Consider the following 16,270-nt stretch of genomic DNA (forward strand, 5'->3'; position numbering starts at 1 on the left):
GACATACAGCTGAATCCGAATTCAAATTATCATTTAAATCCACAAACAACATATGTGTAATCCAGGGCATGTAAAGACTGGGACCAGAAAATAATTACTTTCTCTCCATTGAAACCCATTCATATTTTTCGATCTCACAGGTTCCATGGGCTCTACCGGAAGAGGCGTGACCTAGTCACCGGCTGACCTCTTTACCTCACCAGCAACAACAAACTTGCGGCAATATCGTATTCGAGAAAGATGGAGTACGAGGATCATACCGAAGCTACATCCGTCTACATTATGTATGTGATGTACATGATCATTACACTAAATAGATCCACATTGGCGCTCTTGATTTTGGTGATTTCGGAGGAAAGACGCCGCCGCCGATTGCTACATGAGGTTGTCATGCGGACAAACAATTTGTTGTTGAACTTTGCAGCGCCTCTGCTACAAAGAAGGTCTCAGCGAACATGCTGGATGCGGGTCAGAAGCAAAGACTGGTGGGAGAGAGTGGTTTTAAAGGAATTTGAAGACGAGGAGTGGAAAGACAACTTTCGCATGACCCGCAGGTCCTTCAACAAATTGTGTGGGATGATGGAAGGAGTCTTGAAACCTGACGTCGTGACCGTTCGTGCGCCGGTACCGCTCGAAATGAGGGTTGCCATTGTTCTGTACAAACTGGCCAGTTGTGCCCAATACAGACTTGTGGCCAATCAGTTCGGCGTCCACAAAACAACAGTAAAGAAGTTTGTGTACATATTCTGCAAAGGAATGGTGTCGTCGCCGGTCATTCACAACTTCATCAAGGTGCCCACGACAAAAGAAGCCATCGGCATAGCACGCCGATTCGAACAGAAGTTCAACATCCCACAAATCATCGGGTGCATCGACGGCACCCACATTCCAGTTTTACCGCCAAGTGATGGCTACCAAGAATTTGCAAACTGCGAAGGATGGCCCTCGTATGTCCTCCAAGCCGTGGTGGACGACATGTATCGGTAAGTTTGGGCCAAACCCCTTCATTTAGTTGTCTGTACAGTTGTGCATCATGTATGCTTACCAACTGCTGATATGATTCCTTATAGATTCTGGAATATCAACTGTAAGATGCCTGGGTGGACTTACGACGACAACGTGCTTAGGCAATCGACGTTGTTTAACCAGGCACATCTTCTACCAAAAGTAAGTCCTACTGTATTCTCCAGGTACTTTACCCCCCCCCCCCCCCCCTTGCCGTGTCTTCCACACCCATGTAGGTATAACCCTTTTGTATGTAACCTTAAAGGCACCCAGTGCAACTTTATGTAAACATTCAATGAAAAATAAACATTCAATTTCTAGTATTTTTTACACGTAGTAAGTTTCAATAACTCCATACCATTACATATCGACATTCAAGGAGCAAAGATGAGACGTCGTTGTGTGGTGAGAACTGATAGAAAATCGTAAACAACAACAATCGCCGGTGGGGAGAAGCCATTTTTCCATTGACTGGAAGCCTGCTTTATTTATTGTAGGTTACAAAAAATAAAGAAAATGGCGGCATTGTTGTTGTTATCGATTTTGTATGTTCTCACCACACAACGACGTCTCATCTTTGCTGCTTAAATGTCGGTATGTAATGGTATGGAGTTATTGAAACTTACTACGTGTAAAAAAGACTAGAAATTGAATGTTTATTTTTAAGCCTCGAAAGTTGCACTGGGTGCCTTTAATGTTCAAAACACTGCATGGAAAGTAGCTTGTGCGGCCAATCTTCTTGATCAATAAAAGAGCTAAGCTACTGAAAAGTTACTTGATACAGGAAATAGTGAAGCTACCACCAAGCTACTGAGAGTTGTAGTAAGTTACTAGCTTAGCTATAAGTAGTGAAGCTACTGGTGATCACTGGTAACCATTTTGTCTTTTTACACTCAGGAACCAAGAGAAATCAATGGCGTCCCCATCAACCACTTTCTGTTGGGCGATCCAGCTTATCCTCTCATGGACTGGCTCATAAAAGGCTACGCCCATTCCCCAAACATCACCCCTGAGCAGGAGTCGTTTAACGCGTATTTAACCTCTGCAAGGACCACGGCAGAGACTGCGTTTGAGAGACTGAAGTCGCGCTGGAGAGTGCTGCTGAAGCGCAGTGACTGCCACTTTACGTTCACCCCTCACGTCGTCGGTGCCTGTTGTGCATTGCACAATTTCTGTGAGAACGAGAAGGAGAGTGTCAATCCCATCTGGACGGAGGAAGCTGCTGCTCTGGCGTTGGACTTGCCACAGCCAGGGCTCCGTGCTTTCAACACCTCGGACAATGCAAATGGTCAGAGGATCAGAGCTGCACTTACAGACTATTTGAGTGCAAACTTCCCCCTGCGCCAGTGATACTTTTTAGATGTCTTGGTATTTTGTAAATAGTTGTAAACAATTTGTATATTTTTACTGTACAGTTGACACTTGTTTCATTCCATAAATAAACAAATTATTGATTAATGCGACTATCAATCGAATAATCTATTTAACTTAATCAGACTATGTGAACCCCGATTCGGTCAGATTTTAGTCAGACTAAGGTGTATACATGCATCTTAAAAATTCAATCAGTCGGACTAACCAAATAATTTGGGTTTACTCGAGTGTCATTTAAACGCATTGATTGGGGTAGGTTTGACCAATCACAGACAGAACTGCAGAGTGCTATAAGCTGATCTAGACAGTTGATTTGTCTATGTGCGTGCATGAGCATGTGTGTGTGTACAGGGGGAAGCAACACACACACACTTTTAAGTGCACATTCAATCAATACACCTTCTTTGGTTTCATCTCGTTTACAGGAAAGGGGTGCATAATGATTTTGGATCTTATATCTCAAATACACTCCTCAGGCGCGCACACAATTTGTGCAGGTTGGCATCTTGGTGCTGTGCATCTGTATTTGTGTATCAATGCACACTCGGGGGGTCTGCCAGCTTACCTCTAAATGCTCTAGCGCAGTGCTTTTGAAGGGCCTCACTGAGTAACTTAGAACAGACGTAAAATCAGCCTGAACAACAATCACTGAGCAAAAAAAGTCTAGGCGCTGCTGATTACCTCACAGTTAGCGACAACATTTTAGTATCCAACAGCCATTAGTATCACCCCCCCGACAAACTCACGTACACTCCGTTCAGGATCCACTCACACCCTCCAAACCCGACATACGAAGCTGTGCACCATGGGTGATCGGGCCTTTTCTGCTGCTGCCCCTAGACTATGGAACGCCCTCCCTGACCACCTGAGGGCTCCACAGACTACAGCTCTTTTTAAACGGAACCTCAAAACCCATCTCTTTAAAAGAGCATTTAGCTAAACTTTCTTTGAGGTTCCCCTTTTAATAGTTTTTTTTTTTTTTTCTCTTAAGCACTTCGAGATTCTTGAATATAAAGTGCATTATAAATAAAATGTATTATTATTATTAGTGCTGTCACAGATGGTCGTTTCTTAGCCCACGGCTTTGCTTCCCAAAGATAGTTAAAACCCCATCACAAACAACATCTGTGCTCCGGCTCCCTCCCCGTCACGGGACCCTGTTCCCTCGAGGCCTCCACCTCCTAGCTGCATCACGGCGGCACACGTCAAAGCAAAGGTTAGAATGATCAATCTGCTTTGCATTCTGAACCGCTCGGCAGTTTCCCCCGCACCTTTAAACAGAGGAGTCCGGCCCGGCCCTTGTACCCCCCCCCCCCACACAGAGACTGCTGAGGCACAGTGGAGCCGATATCACCGCTATGGCTGCAGAAACCACCGCTGCCTAGGTCTCTTAGGGCCATCAGCCCACGTACACATAGAACATGATACTCTCTTTACTGACTCATTAGAGATACACATAGGAATGTTTTGGGATCGTTCATTTGTTGGTATGTTACTTGATATACACAACCTTTTGGCCAGGGCCTTCAGTCACTGAATGGGCTTTTACGATATGACTTAAACTCGGTACGCTCTTGTTTTGAAAAGCCTGACCTATAGTAATGCATCACAAAGCGACATGTGACTCCGAGACGAGGTAAACGCATGTAGATCCATCATGGGTAGTATATAAACGTCTGCGTATGTCTACGCTGTGTCGAACGGCATGCAGAGATGGAGAGAAAGTACAGCTATAAATAATAACCGCCTCCCGGTGAAGATCGATCTCCATTCTAACTGCAAGGACACCCTGCGGTGGCTGTGTGCCTGTGTCCCAGCAGCATTGTGCTGACCGTGAGTATAGTCCTCTCTCCCTCTCGCTCTGCCTCCCTCCACCAAGAGGTGCAGTGCACAACTGCATCATGCTGGTCTTTGTCATATATAATGCATGCATATGTTAAGGTACCGATGTGTTCATACACACAGTATAGGGACATAGACGGGGAGATCTCAACACGTTACATTACATTTATTTAGCCGATGCTTTTATCCCAATTGACTTGAAGAATCCTGCATGCATTCAATTCCTGAAATAAGCAAACAACTTGTGCTTAATATAGGATTGAGTCACGTGCTTGCACACACACACACAAATACTCGTGCAACACACACACACACACTCGCAAGAGCAAATAGAGATAAACACAAACACACACACACACTCATACACACAAAGGTAGCTAATGCTAAGCAAGCAGCCTTTTGACCTCTAATTAACAGACCAGATGTTGTCGAGCTGATGTGGCTAAAGCTAGCCACAGTAGACAAGGTTTATAGTTCCACTAATACACAATACATACCAGTGTTTCCACCAGTAAATGTCTTAGTCAAGGTGGTCCAGGAGCGAGGGGGGGTGGTCTCATGGCCCTGCAGTCGCAATAATATATACAACCACCTGATGCCGCCGTTTCAATTCCATTCAATACGCTTATGGCACGACTATTGTTACGATGCATTATTTATCTTTATTTTTGGTACCTGATGGAAGTATCTTTTCTTTCTGTAATTTGTTGATACATAATAATGAAAAAATATTTATAAAAACAAAAGAAAAATATGTTTTTTTTTTTTTTTTATCCATTGCGAGTCAAGGCGGGGCCCTATTGTTGTTAAGGCAGCAGCCTTAAACATACAGTGCTGGGGGAAACACTGCATACAGACTGGCCAAAGAGGAAATCTGTGAGGCATGTTCAACACCGGAGGGTTATCAACACATTATTAAACACGTTTTTATTTAGACGTGGCTGCTTTTGAATACATATTCCATATGTGTAGGGCGGACTGTGAAATGGTTTTATTATCCTATGGCTGTTATTAATTTCATCTATGTTTATTTTTTTGTTTATTTGAACGTATATTTATACTTATTATTCATAGCATGTAGCTTATACTTCGCAGGGAATTATACAGTTGTGTTGTGTGTGTAAAAATAGAATAAAATACTGACTACTTTACTACGTATTATAATACTATGATGATGATCACTAGGAGGAAACTAATTGCTTGGTATTCAACAGGCAATTACTGGACATCCCTCAGAGAAGCAAACATAAATCCGTTATAATAGTGTGCAACTAATTGCCTGTAGCTAATTATAAAATGTGCATGGGTGTGTGTGTGTGTGTGTGTGTGTGTGTGTGTGTGTGTGTGTGTCTGTCTTTGTGTGTGCGTGTGTGTGTGTGTGCGTGTGTGTTTATTCTGTTGGCACTGACGGAAAAGGTTCTATGCAGATGAATATACCATAACAAATGGGGATTATTCCGAGCCTTGAGCTTTGACGGGATGATAATCCCTGTGTTCGGCTTGGCTGCCCTTCCTGAACATCAGAGGCTGATCTGAAAGCCCCAGTTTGCATGGTGCCACTGCGAGGACCAACCACTCAGCACGCTCTCATGCTAATGACAGGTACACCGTCCAATGAATGCAGCCGTCGCGTGGGCCTGCATCCTCCGGTAATCCAGTGTGTGGCTCCATGGCAACAGCCCTGGGGCCTGGGGCAGTGATGGAGAGGTGGGAGAATGAATGGAACATAACAGGCAATCACGTTGTCTCTGCCTCCCCAGCCTACTTTCATTCTTACGAAGGGACCACACATGACCTGTGTGTGTGTGTATGTGTGTGTGTGTGTGTGTGTGTGTGTGATTGAGAGAGACAGAGGTAGAAAACGATTGAGAGAGAGAGAGAGAGAGAGAGAGAGAGAGAGAGAGAGAGAGAGAGAGAGAGAGAGAGAGAGACAGAGAGAGAGAGAGAGAGAGAGAGAGAGAGAGAGAGAGAGAGACAGAGACAGAGACAGAGACAGAGACAGAGACAGAGACAGAGACAGAGAGAGAGAGAGAGAGAGAGATGACCTCATTGGCACACTCTCCCTCTGGAGTTTAGATAGAGCTCTACCACGTCCCCCATGTGAAGCAGAGGAGCTTTAGCGCAATAGCTTAGTTTGCTAAAAGCTGTGCATGTGCGGCAGAGACTTTAAGTTCCACGGTGCATTAAAACAGCATCAATGCCAAGCTGGGCTTTATACCACAAGTATTAATAGCAGGGAAGAGTGAGGGGGAGGCATAGATGGAGAGACAGAGACAGAGAGAGAGAGAGAGAGAGAGAGAGAGAGAGACAGAGAGACAGACAGAGAGACAGAGACAGAGAGAGAGAGAGAGAGAGAGAGAGAGACAGAGAGAGAGAGAGAGAGACAGAGACAGAGACAGAGAGAGACAGAGACAGAGACAGAGAGAGAGAGAGAGAGAGAGAGACAGAGAGACAGAGACAGAGACAGAGACAGAGACAGAGACAGAGAGAGAGACAGAGAGAGAGAGAGAGAGAGAGAGAGAGAGAGAGAGAGAGAACCCAGTGGGACAGAGTGGGAGGCAAGCTGGGGAGAGACGGGGCAAGGCGGGGTAGGTTGTCTGCATAGCAGCAAACTGGCCTGGATCACACACACACACACACACACACACACACACACACACACACACACACACACACACACACACACACACACACACACACACACACACACACACACACACACACGCGCACACACACAAACAGACACACAAACAGATACACACACACATACACACAGACACAGGAACACACACATGCACACACAGACACACACACAAACAGACACACACAGACACACACACATACAGACACACACAAACAGATACACACACACACACACACACACACACAGGAACACACACACACACACACACACACACACACACATGATCACACACACACACCTTTCGCCCTCCACTGCACACAGTGATCTAAGACAGAGATGAAAGATTTACATCGCCGCCACGAGGGAGGGGGGGGGGGGGGGGGGGTGAGGACTTATGGCCGGAGATGACGGCTCAAGACACGCTATAAGTAGGGACCATGAGCTGAGCATAAAATATCAAAAGCAAATCATTTTTACTGTTTCAATGACCTTTATCCCTAAAAGCAGGGAATTGAGTGCAGACAGAATACACACAAGGTCACTCCGCTGTGCCAAAGCATTAATAAAAACAAAATTAAAATGCTTCTGCATTTCTTGTTGTATCTCTCTGGAGAGGCAAAGAACACAACACAAGGATGTGTGTATATGTGCGTGTATATCTGTGTGTGTGATATAGAGAGTGAGAGAGCATGTTTACCTGTGTGTGTGTCTGCGCTTGTGTATACTTTTGCGTGCACATGAATACGCGTCTCACTCATCAAGAGCGGCAATAACTGCAACAAAAAACGAACGAGTAGTACGAGCACTCACTTTCTCGTACGGATCCGAGTCGTAGTTGAGTCCGATCCCGCAGTCGTCTGTGATTTCAGAGAGGTCTTCATCGTCAAACTCCTCCAGACTGATGTCGTGGGACGGCCTGGAAGCACAGGGGAGAGAGAGAGAGAGAGAGAGAGAGAGAGAGAGAGAGAGAGAGAGAGAGAGAGAGAGAGAGAGAGAGAGAGAGAGAGAGAGAGAGAGAGAGAGAGAGAGAGAGAGAGAGAGAGAGAGAGAGAGAGAGAGAGAGGGCGAGAGAGGGAGAGGGGAGAGCGAGGGAGAGGGAGAGAGAGAGAGAGAGGGAGAGGGGAGAGCGAGGGAGAGGGAGAGAGAGAGAGAGAGGGAGAGAGAGAGAGGAAATGTTATTTACAGCATGTTGTAGATCCCTCGCTTCACCCATGGGCCAGGACGATTCATATATGCCAGGCCCACCATGGCAGGTTCTATTAGAACCCCACCCCCCCCACACACACACACACACACACGACACACGACACGACACACACACACACACACACACACACACACACACACACACACACACACACACACACACACACACACACACACACACACACACACACACACGCAGTATCAGTCTTCTTTTTTGCTTTTTTGCTAGATCCTAAACCTGTCCGTCTCGTCCCTACCCCAGTAGTTCCGGCAGGCCCTGAGCGCCCCCCCCCCCACAACGCTGCTCTATCAGCGAGCAAAGCTCCTAGAGAAATGCTGCATTGCAGCGTTTCAGCTGCCGTGGACGGCCCCATGGTTGTTTATAGCCGACATCACAGCGCCGGGAGAGCAGGAAGAGGGGCTTAATCATGGAGTGTTTTCTGGTTCATCATAGCGTCTTTCAGTCCAAAGATCTGTACGCTATAGGTGTTTTGTTTGCCTTTCAAACACACTTTGAACGTCTGTTTGAACGGCCCGGGAACCGTGCTGTTCATGCGGTTGTCCGTGTGTCGTGTGGTGAAGTGTTGCTGACTTGACCCTCCTCGGAAGAGATCCTTGATCGACTTGGTTACAGTACAAAATGTGTTCAAGTGTTGAGAACACAAGCAGAGTTCACCAACGTCCTTGACCCTGGTTTGTGAGGGTTCAGACTACATCGAAGACCACCTGCCGTGGCGTAGGGTATATGGTACACAAGGCCAACAGACCATCGAGGCTCGGAGAGAGGAAGAATGGACATGATACATATTGAGGGACAACGGATGTAAATTAGCCTTGCGGCTATAAACTGGCTCAATTATATATTGTGCATTGTCCCTGTCAAATAAAATAAATATAATAATATATTATATCATTAAATCACGGCCTTATACTGTTTAATACAGGACTTCCCAATCTGAAATAATAGCAAAGCAAACATAACCAAGTTATATAACACTATTTAAATAGAATAATATCTTCTGTGGCTGATATCTACAGTCTGATAGCATATTTTCCACTTGGAAAGTATCAAGGAAACACATTGATAGACATGACCTTGGTGAAGACATTAAAACCTACTGTGTCAATGCACGCATTCGTTATGTTTAACAGTCATTTTTTTTGCCACATGTGTAGTATAAAATAAAATAAAATGTAACATTACATTTTATTTCACTATTTTAATACATATGAATAAAAAAGTCAGAATACTTGAAACATTTCCCATTGTGTTGTCCTTTAAAATGTCCATGTTAGAATGCATACATTTTCAACAGCAATCTTTACATATTATGCATAATAACTTAATAACAATGTTATCGTGAAATGCCGTTATCGTCAATATGTCTCAAGTCGTTTTCCTTATGATTACGATCACACAAAACAACGAGTGTGTTGTTCGAGGAACAACACACGGGGGTCACCCTGCCTCGGCCGATACCAGTCGATAGAGGCAGGTCTGATAAGATCCCCCCTATAAAGCCCCGCCGGGCAGCCCTCTGCACCTCATCCACCAGGACCAGCGGCCGAACCATGAAGTTCCTCATCGTTGTTCTGCTTGGCGCTGTGCTGGTCGAGGGGCTCGTCAGGTAAACCCGGATCGAGACGTCGACCCGAACGGCTCTCACTCTTCCTCCCTCATGTTCGCCGCTATGATGACCACGTCTACTTATTTTGACCTCCCATGGTAACGGGGATTCACGGCTGTGTTTGTGTGTGTGTGTGTGTGTGTGTGTGTGTGTGTTTTACGCGTGCATGTTAGGGTCCCGCTGACTAAGCACAAGTCGATGCGTGAAGCGCTCAGGGAGAAGGGCATCGAGATGCCCTACCAGGACCCCGCCACGAAGTACATGGCCAACGAGTTTGCCGGCTCCAACAGCATGTACATCAACAACTACGCAGACGTAGGAACGCCTCCTCTAAGACCACTGCACCCGCTGACACCCTAACCCATTTCGTTCCTTCTTCAGTTTAGGACTTAGCTTTTCATGTACAACGCTCCTATCAGTGAGCTCCATTTGACCCGGCGGCCGCAGCAGCTACGACACATTAAGAGGCGTAAACAGAAGAATGCAAACAGTAGCCAATCCATGCAACACAACACATCGCTGTTTGTTCTGCAGAGCACCTACTACGGAGCCATCAGCATCGGCACTCCGCCCCAGGCCTTCCAGGTTCTGTTTGACACCGGTTCCTCCAACCTGTGGGTGGATTCCGCCCTGTGCAACACTCAGGCCTGCAGTGAGTACCCAGCAGCCGCGAGGGCAGGGCCGGTTGGCCCCAGGCCGCGGGGCGACCGATGGGTGTAACGGGTGGCTCAGTGGTGGACGTGGCCCTCCGTGTAGGAGGGGAAGACCTGGGGAGCCTTTAGAAGCACTTTGAAATGACACAAGTGGCTTGAACTGCGCTGCATGAATACAGCGGATAATTACGGTGGATTTGCCGCTGAATAACCCACGCCACTTAAGAGAGAACCAGAGGTGGAGCCAGGCAGCCCAGGGGCCGGGCTGGAGCGAAGGAGTGAATTCAATTCTCTGTGAATCGTCTCAGAATTTGAAAGGAACAGAAAGCATTGATGTGATTGTTTGTAGCGTGAACTGGAGATCTTTCTTTAGTGTGTGTCTTGCGTGTGACTGGTATAGAAGTGGAGCGATGAGACAAAATGATACATTTGGGTATAAAATGGTATAACTATAGAATCCTTGAATGTGCTTATAGTTGAGCCGATTGCATACATCTACACAGGATTAAAATACTAGCACACACAATGCCTGGTGGGTCTCGAGCAAACCACTGGCTAAGAGGACGACAAACAAACCGAAAATAGAGTGTAAAAAACGGCATGGCAATGGTGGAAAAATCTAACTGAATATGTCTTCTTTTCCAGGCGTGCACACAAAGTTCTACCCCCAGCAGTCCTCCACATACTCACGCAACGGGCAGACTGTCTACATCCCCTATGGAGCCGGAAGCCTTTATGGCGTCTTTGGCTATGACACTGTGTCTGTGAGTGTTGACAGCAAACACCGTCATAACAATTCAAATGCATATCCATACATGTTCCATTATTAGCTTACTATCTACTTCACGAGTGCATATATCTGTTGTTTATTTTAAATATAAAATATTTACACACCCACAATATATTCTTTTGAAGTACTCATGGCAATGAAATTCGGGGGGGGGAAGAAAACGTTTTAAAAAATGATCTTTAAGTAAATCTGCAGGCTGCAGATTTACTTAAAGACTGCAGAATCCCTCGATGCACGCCAGCGCACTCCTCGGTGTGCCCTGGCTGAACTCTACCGGGGGGGGCTCATTGTGACCCGCAGGTCGCAGGCATCGTGGTCCCCCACCAGGAGATCGGACTGAGCACCAGCGAGCCGACACAGCCCTTCGCTTCCGCCAAGTTTGACGGCATCCTCGGCCTGGCCTACCCACGCATCTCCTCCGGCGGAGAGACCCCCGTCTTTGACAACATGATGTCCGATAACCTGCTGCAGTCCAACATCTTCGCCTTCTACCTTTCCAGGTATCACACAGCCACTGCAAACTGTCAGGCGCAACATGTCGTGGCCCGAGCCTGAACAGAACCTAGCCCTTACATAGGCTAAATATTAACATGTTGAGCTATTGATACGTAAACATAACAAACTCATTTCTAAATTCAGCATTTTCCCTTAGCGTCTTCTTTTGTTTGTATTTGAGAAGGTTCGGGAAGCAAAGCTAATGCTAGCCCTGTTGTCTCGCTAGGGGGGGTGCTCAGGGCAGTGAGCTGACTCTCGGAGATGTGGACAACAACAGGTACCAGGGCTCCATCTACTGGACCCCAGTCACCTCAGAGAGCTACTGGCAGATTGGTATCCAAGGGTAAGTGCCCTTAAAGGCAAGAGATTCCTACAAGTCTGCATGAAATAACTAAAATAGGAGACGTGCAAATGAGAACATCACATGAAGATTTTGGGAACACGTCAACTCTGAATAGTTTTATTTCAGATTGTGGCTATAGGACAATAGTTATCTGGAATATCTGGAAAAAAAGAAAACAATTGACTCAAATAGGACGGTATTGGCTTTTGACTAGTATATTATTGATCCACTTCTTTGCAGGGCCTTACCAGTAAGCCCCTATAGGCAGAACAATGTACGCCACAGCTTTGTGATTTTCAAAGACAAGCCTGGATTGGGGCATTGGTTTTTGTTCCCCGGTAGGTTCCAGATCAACGGCCGCAGCACTGGCGTGTGCTCCCAGGGATGCCAGGCCATCGTGGACACTGGCACGTCCACTCTGACCGCCCCAGGCCATTACATCGGAGTGATCATGCAAAGTATTGGAGCCCAGCGGAGCCAGTATGGCCAGGTGAGTCTTCCATACCTGCACACACACACACACATCGTCAAACACACACACATGAACACACTTTCACACACACACACACACACACACACACACACACACACACACACACACACACACACACACACACACACACACACACACACACACACACACACACACACACATCGTTAAACACACACACATGAACACACTTTCACACACACACACACACACACACACACACACACACACACACACACACACACACACACACACACACACACACACACACACACACACACACACACACACAGTGACGCAGGCAAACACACACACACACACACACACACACACACACACACACACACACACACACACACACACACACACACACACACACACACACACACACACACACACACACACACACACACACAGACCCTAGATAGACAATATCCGTGTTGCAACGGCTTTTCTTGTGTATGGCCTCCAGTACATGGTGGCCTGCAGCTCGGTGAACAACCTGCCCACCCTCTCCTTCGTGATCAGTGGAGTGGCGCTGCCCCTGCCCCCCTCTGCTTACATCGCCCAGGTACCGGGCGCCGTCTCCGTGATCGCCAAACATTGAAATCCAACGGCAGCGTCTCCTTGCGGAGTCGTTCAGTCGCCCTGGTGTGTGTCTCACTCACGTGACGCTGGTCTGCCCCTCCACAGCACCACCAGAACGGGTACCAGTACTGCAGCGTGAACATCGGGCCCACCTACCTGCCCTCCCAGAGCGGACAGCCCCTGTGGATCTTTGGGGACGTCTTCCTGAGGGAGTACTACTCCATCTACGACCGCACCAACAACCGCGTGGGCTTCGCCACCGCCGCCTGAGCCACTCGGTGGTGACTCACTCGCTCGCTGGCCCCCAGAACCACCATCCACACGTCAAACACATCTCTAGCACAAACAACGTTGGTGCCCGCTGCACAGCTCTAGGGAGGCACCCTGGACGTTCCTGAGCGGGAGAGCCATCGATTGTCTGTCTTGAAAATGTGCGTGAATAATGTCTGATTCAAAGTTCCACTTTTGAGTTGTTATGGGGTTTGATTCCAACACAGAGAAGCAGAGTGTAGGATTTCTTCTGAACACACAATTTGAGAAGTAGATTTTTCTGAAATTCCATCATGTGTGTGATTTGACGAATACATTTTTTCCATCATTCATTGAATTGTCTGTGATAATTACCTTAAAGCTATCGTAGTGTGCACGGCTGCTTGAAATGTGTCTGCCGGTATCCAGTCATTTGAAACGCAGAGCAGTTGCTTTGTTCCTTAACTGTCCTGAAATAAATGGTCCCTTTCCATTATCAACAACGTATTGGTCCAAACTAGGTCCTCACTGACCCTTATGTAGCTGTGTGTGTGTGTGTGTGTGTGTGTGTGTGTGTGTGTGTGTGTGTGTGTGTGTGTGTGTGTGTGTGTGTGTGTGTGTGTGTGTGTGTGTGTGTGTGTGTGTGTGTGTGTGTGTGTGTGTGTGCGCGAGTGCATGCTTGTGTGTGTGCGTGTATGTTTGACTGTATGTGTTTGGGTGTTGATGCAGGTTTAGATCATTAAAAAACGCCACTGCAGCAGTCACCTTGTATCTCCATGGCTACCTATTAAAGTACCAATAGGTAATAGTAAGCCAGTGTTAAGGACGGATTCCTTTGAAAGGTATTTTCCCAGTAGATAAAGTACATCGATAGACAATTGCACTTACATCCCAAACAAGGGGTTACAGTGCATGAGGTTTATTCATGCATCCTACAATGCAGAATTATGTGGTTGCATTCCAAACTCCATACGTTCTGCATGCATCCGCCTTGTTGTGTGAGCTTTGCTGTCCTAGTGCTGTCAGCGCTGCATTCAGAGACCACATGACGCTGATTTCCTTATCCGCCTATAGCTGTAGTGCTCTTGCAGTGCTGCAGAATGCTTTGCAACATACTTCATTCTGTGAAATGCATATCAGTGAACCAACAAACTGCAGCAAAGCAATCTCAAAGTAAACCTTCCAACAGCCGGTCTCTTTCATTTACATGCAAACGTTGAAACACCCCGGCCAGAGTCGAGTCATTTGACCCTCTCCTCAAAATGTGGATGTGAACACGCACACACACACACACACACACACACACACATACACACACACACACACACACACACACACACACACACACACACACACACACACACACACACACACACACACACACACACACACACACACACACACACACACCATAATAATAATAATAATAATGAATTTTATTTGTAATGCACTTTATATTGAGCAAACAATCTCTGAGATGTCACACACACACACACACACACACACACACACACACACACACACACACACACACACACACACACACACACACACACACACACACACACACACCATGCAGCAAGCATGCTCGCATCTCTAATCTAGAGAATGAGGGTGACGTCACAGGATGCTCTTCCAGCTCAGATGATGTCATAGTGGGCGGGAAAGGACTGACTGACTGACAGAGTACTGTTATTCCCCAACGCAGCTGACCAATGCATTCACACCACTGCCCCTGGCATTAACAGCCCCTCCCTCTGTTTTCAATCCTTTAAATTAATTATAAGATGGGTGGTTCACAAAACCATGACAATGCCTTCTATCCCGAACAGGCTCAATGCTGAATTTTGTAACCAATGTGCCAATTTATGGAGTAAGTACAATATTTATATATTTATATCGATAAATTTACATTTATATGTCCCTCTGTCTCTCTCTCTGACTTCCATAATGTTCATGGTTGCTAATGGCCATTTACACTTTGAGAACCATAAAAACACACTCACTCTTTATCAAGCCAACAAACAAACCAACAAACACACACAGACACACACTCACCCAGACACACACACACACACACACACACACACACACACAGACACACACACACACACACACACACACACACACACACACACACACACACACACACACACACACACACACACACACACACACACACACAAAGGTTATCACAGAGAAAATGTCTGACTTCCCACTGGCTGCGATAGGCGCACACAGTGACGTCATGGTCATTAGCCCCCTCAACACGAGCCACAGCTGTTGGGACTTGGATCCATTACAACAATCAGGGTGCAGGGTAAGCACATGACTGATCACCAGGACCAGCCAATGACCTACTTCTGGATGAGTCATGATTTCATCAATCTAAGGGGCCTGCGTCTCCTGCGGCGGCTCGAGACTGGATGGCGGGGCCCTATCCAGGGACGGGGCAAACCATTGCACTGGGGTCATTTGGGATTAAAAGGCCCTACGCATACACATCAATTCTACGGTATGTTTTTTAACCAATGAGACAACGAGAACGAGTTGAGCCGAAACCTAAACCCGGCTCATCGTACACGCCGCCATGGCCGTTGGAGCCGATGCGATCTGAAACACGATTCATGTTAAGGAACACACGTTTCCACGCCGATGGGGAAGTGGGGAAAGCTCAAACCCAAAGGATGATCGTCTTCTCCAACGCCCTCTTCCTCTGTGGGCTTTCGCTGGCTCATTGGAGGCTAATCAAATCGGAAAACAATATCATGTAGCCTATTCTGAAAAATATATTTTGGAACAGACATTTAGTCCGACTTATTCAAGTGATTGGAAATCACACTATAATAATATAGGACAGGTACAGAGGAAGTCAAGTCAAGTTTAATCTGTTTGTTCCACAAGGGGAGATTTAGTCCGATTTTGTGTGTTTGAAATGGCCATTCAGGATTATGTTTGTCACG

General features: G+C 46.6%; 3 protein-coding genes across 4 annotated transcripts in view; 2 read left to right on the forward strand and 1 right to left on the reverse strand.

Moving 5' to 3' along the window:
* The window catches only part of mapk8ip2 (mitogen-activated protein kinase 8 interacting protein 2), a 30,014-nt gene that overhangs the window by 12,135 nt on the left and 1,609 nt on the right, over positions 1-16,270 (reverse strand). For both annotated transcript variants that reach the window (XM_060060160.1, XM_060060159.1), the window contains exon 2: positions 7,676-7,781. In XM_060060160.1, the coding sequence (XP_059916143.1) occupies positions 7,676-7,781 (106 nt within the window). The remainder of the gene's footprint in view (positions 1-7,675; positions 7,782-16,270) is intronic.
* Positions 166-2,463, forward strand: LOC132464015 (uncharacterized). The gene is made up of 3 exons (XM_060060170.1): positions 166-983; positions 1,071-1,167; positions 1,903-2,463. Exons 1-3 carry the CDS (start codon positions 241-243, stop codon positions 2,353-2,355), a joined length of 1,293 nt encoding a protein of 430 aa, XP_059916153.1. The 5' UTR covers positions 166-240; the 3' UTR covers positions 2,356-2,463.
* LOC132464007 (gastricsin-like) lies at positions 9,604-13,642 on the forward strand. The gene is made up of 9 exons (XM_060060158.1): positions 9,604-9,699; positions 9,873-10,014; positions 10,234-10,351; positions 10,998-11,116; positions 11,443-11,642; positions 11,864-11,980; positions 12,323-12,470; positions 12,943-13,041; positions 13,164-13,642. Exons 1-9 carry the CDS (start codon positions 9,644-9,646, stop codon positions 13,326-13,328), a joined length of 1,164 nt encoding a protein of 387 aa, XP_059916141.1. The 5' UTR covers positions 9,604-9,643; the 3' UTR covers positions 13,329-13,642.

The sequence above is a fragment of the Gadus macrocephalus genome, chromosome 9 (assembly GCF_031168955.1).
Source record: "Gadus macrocephalus chromosome 9, ASM3116895v1".
NCBI lineage: Eukaryota > Metazoa > Chordata > Actinopteri > Gadiformes > Gadidae > Gadus > Gadus macrocephalus.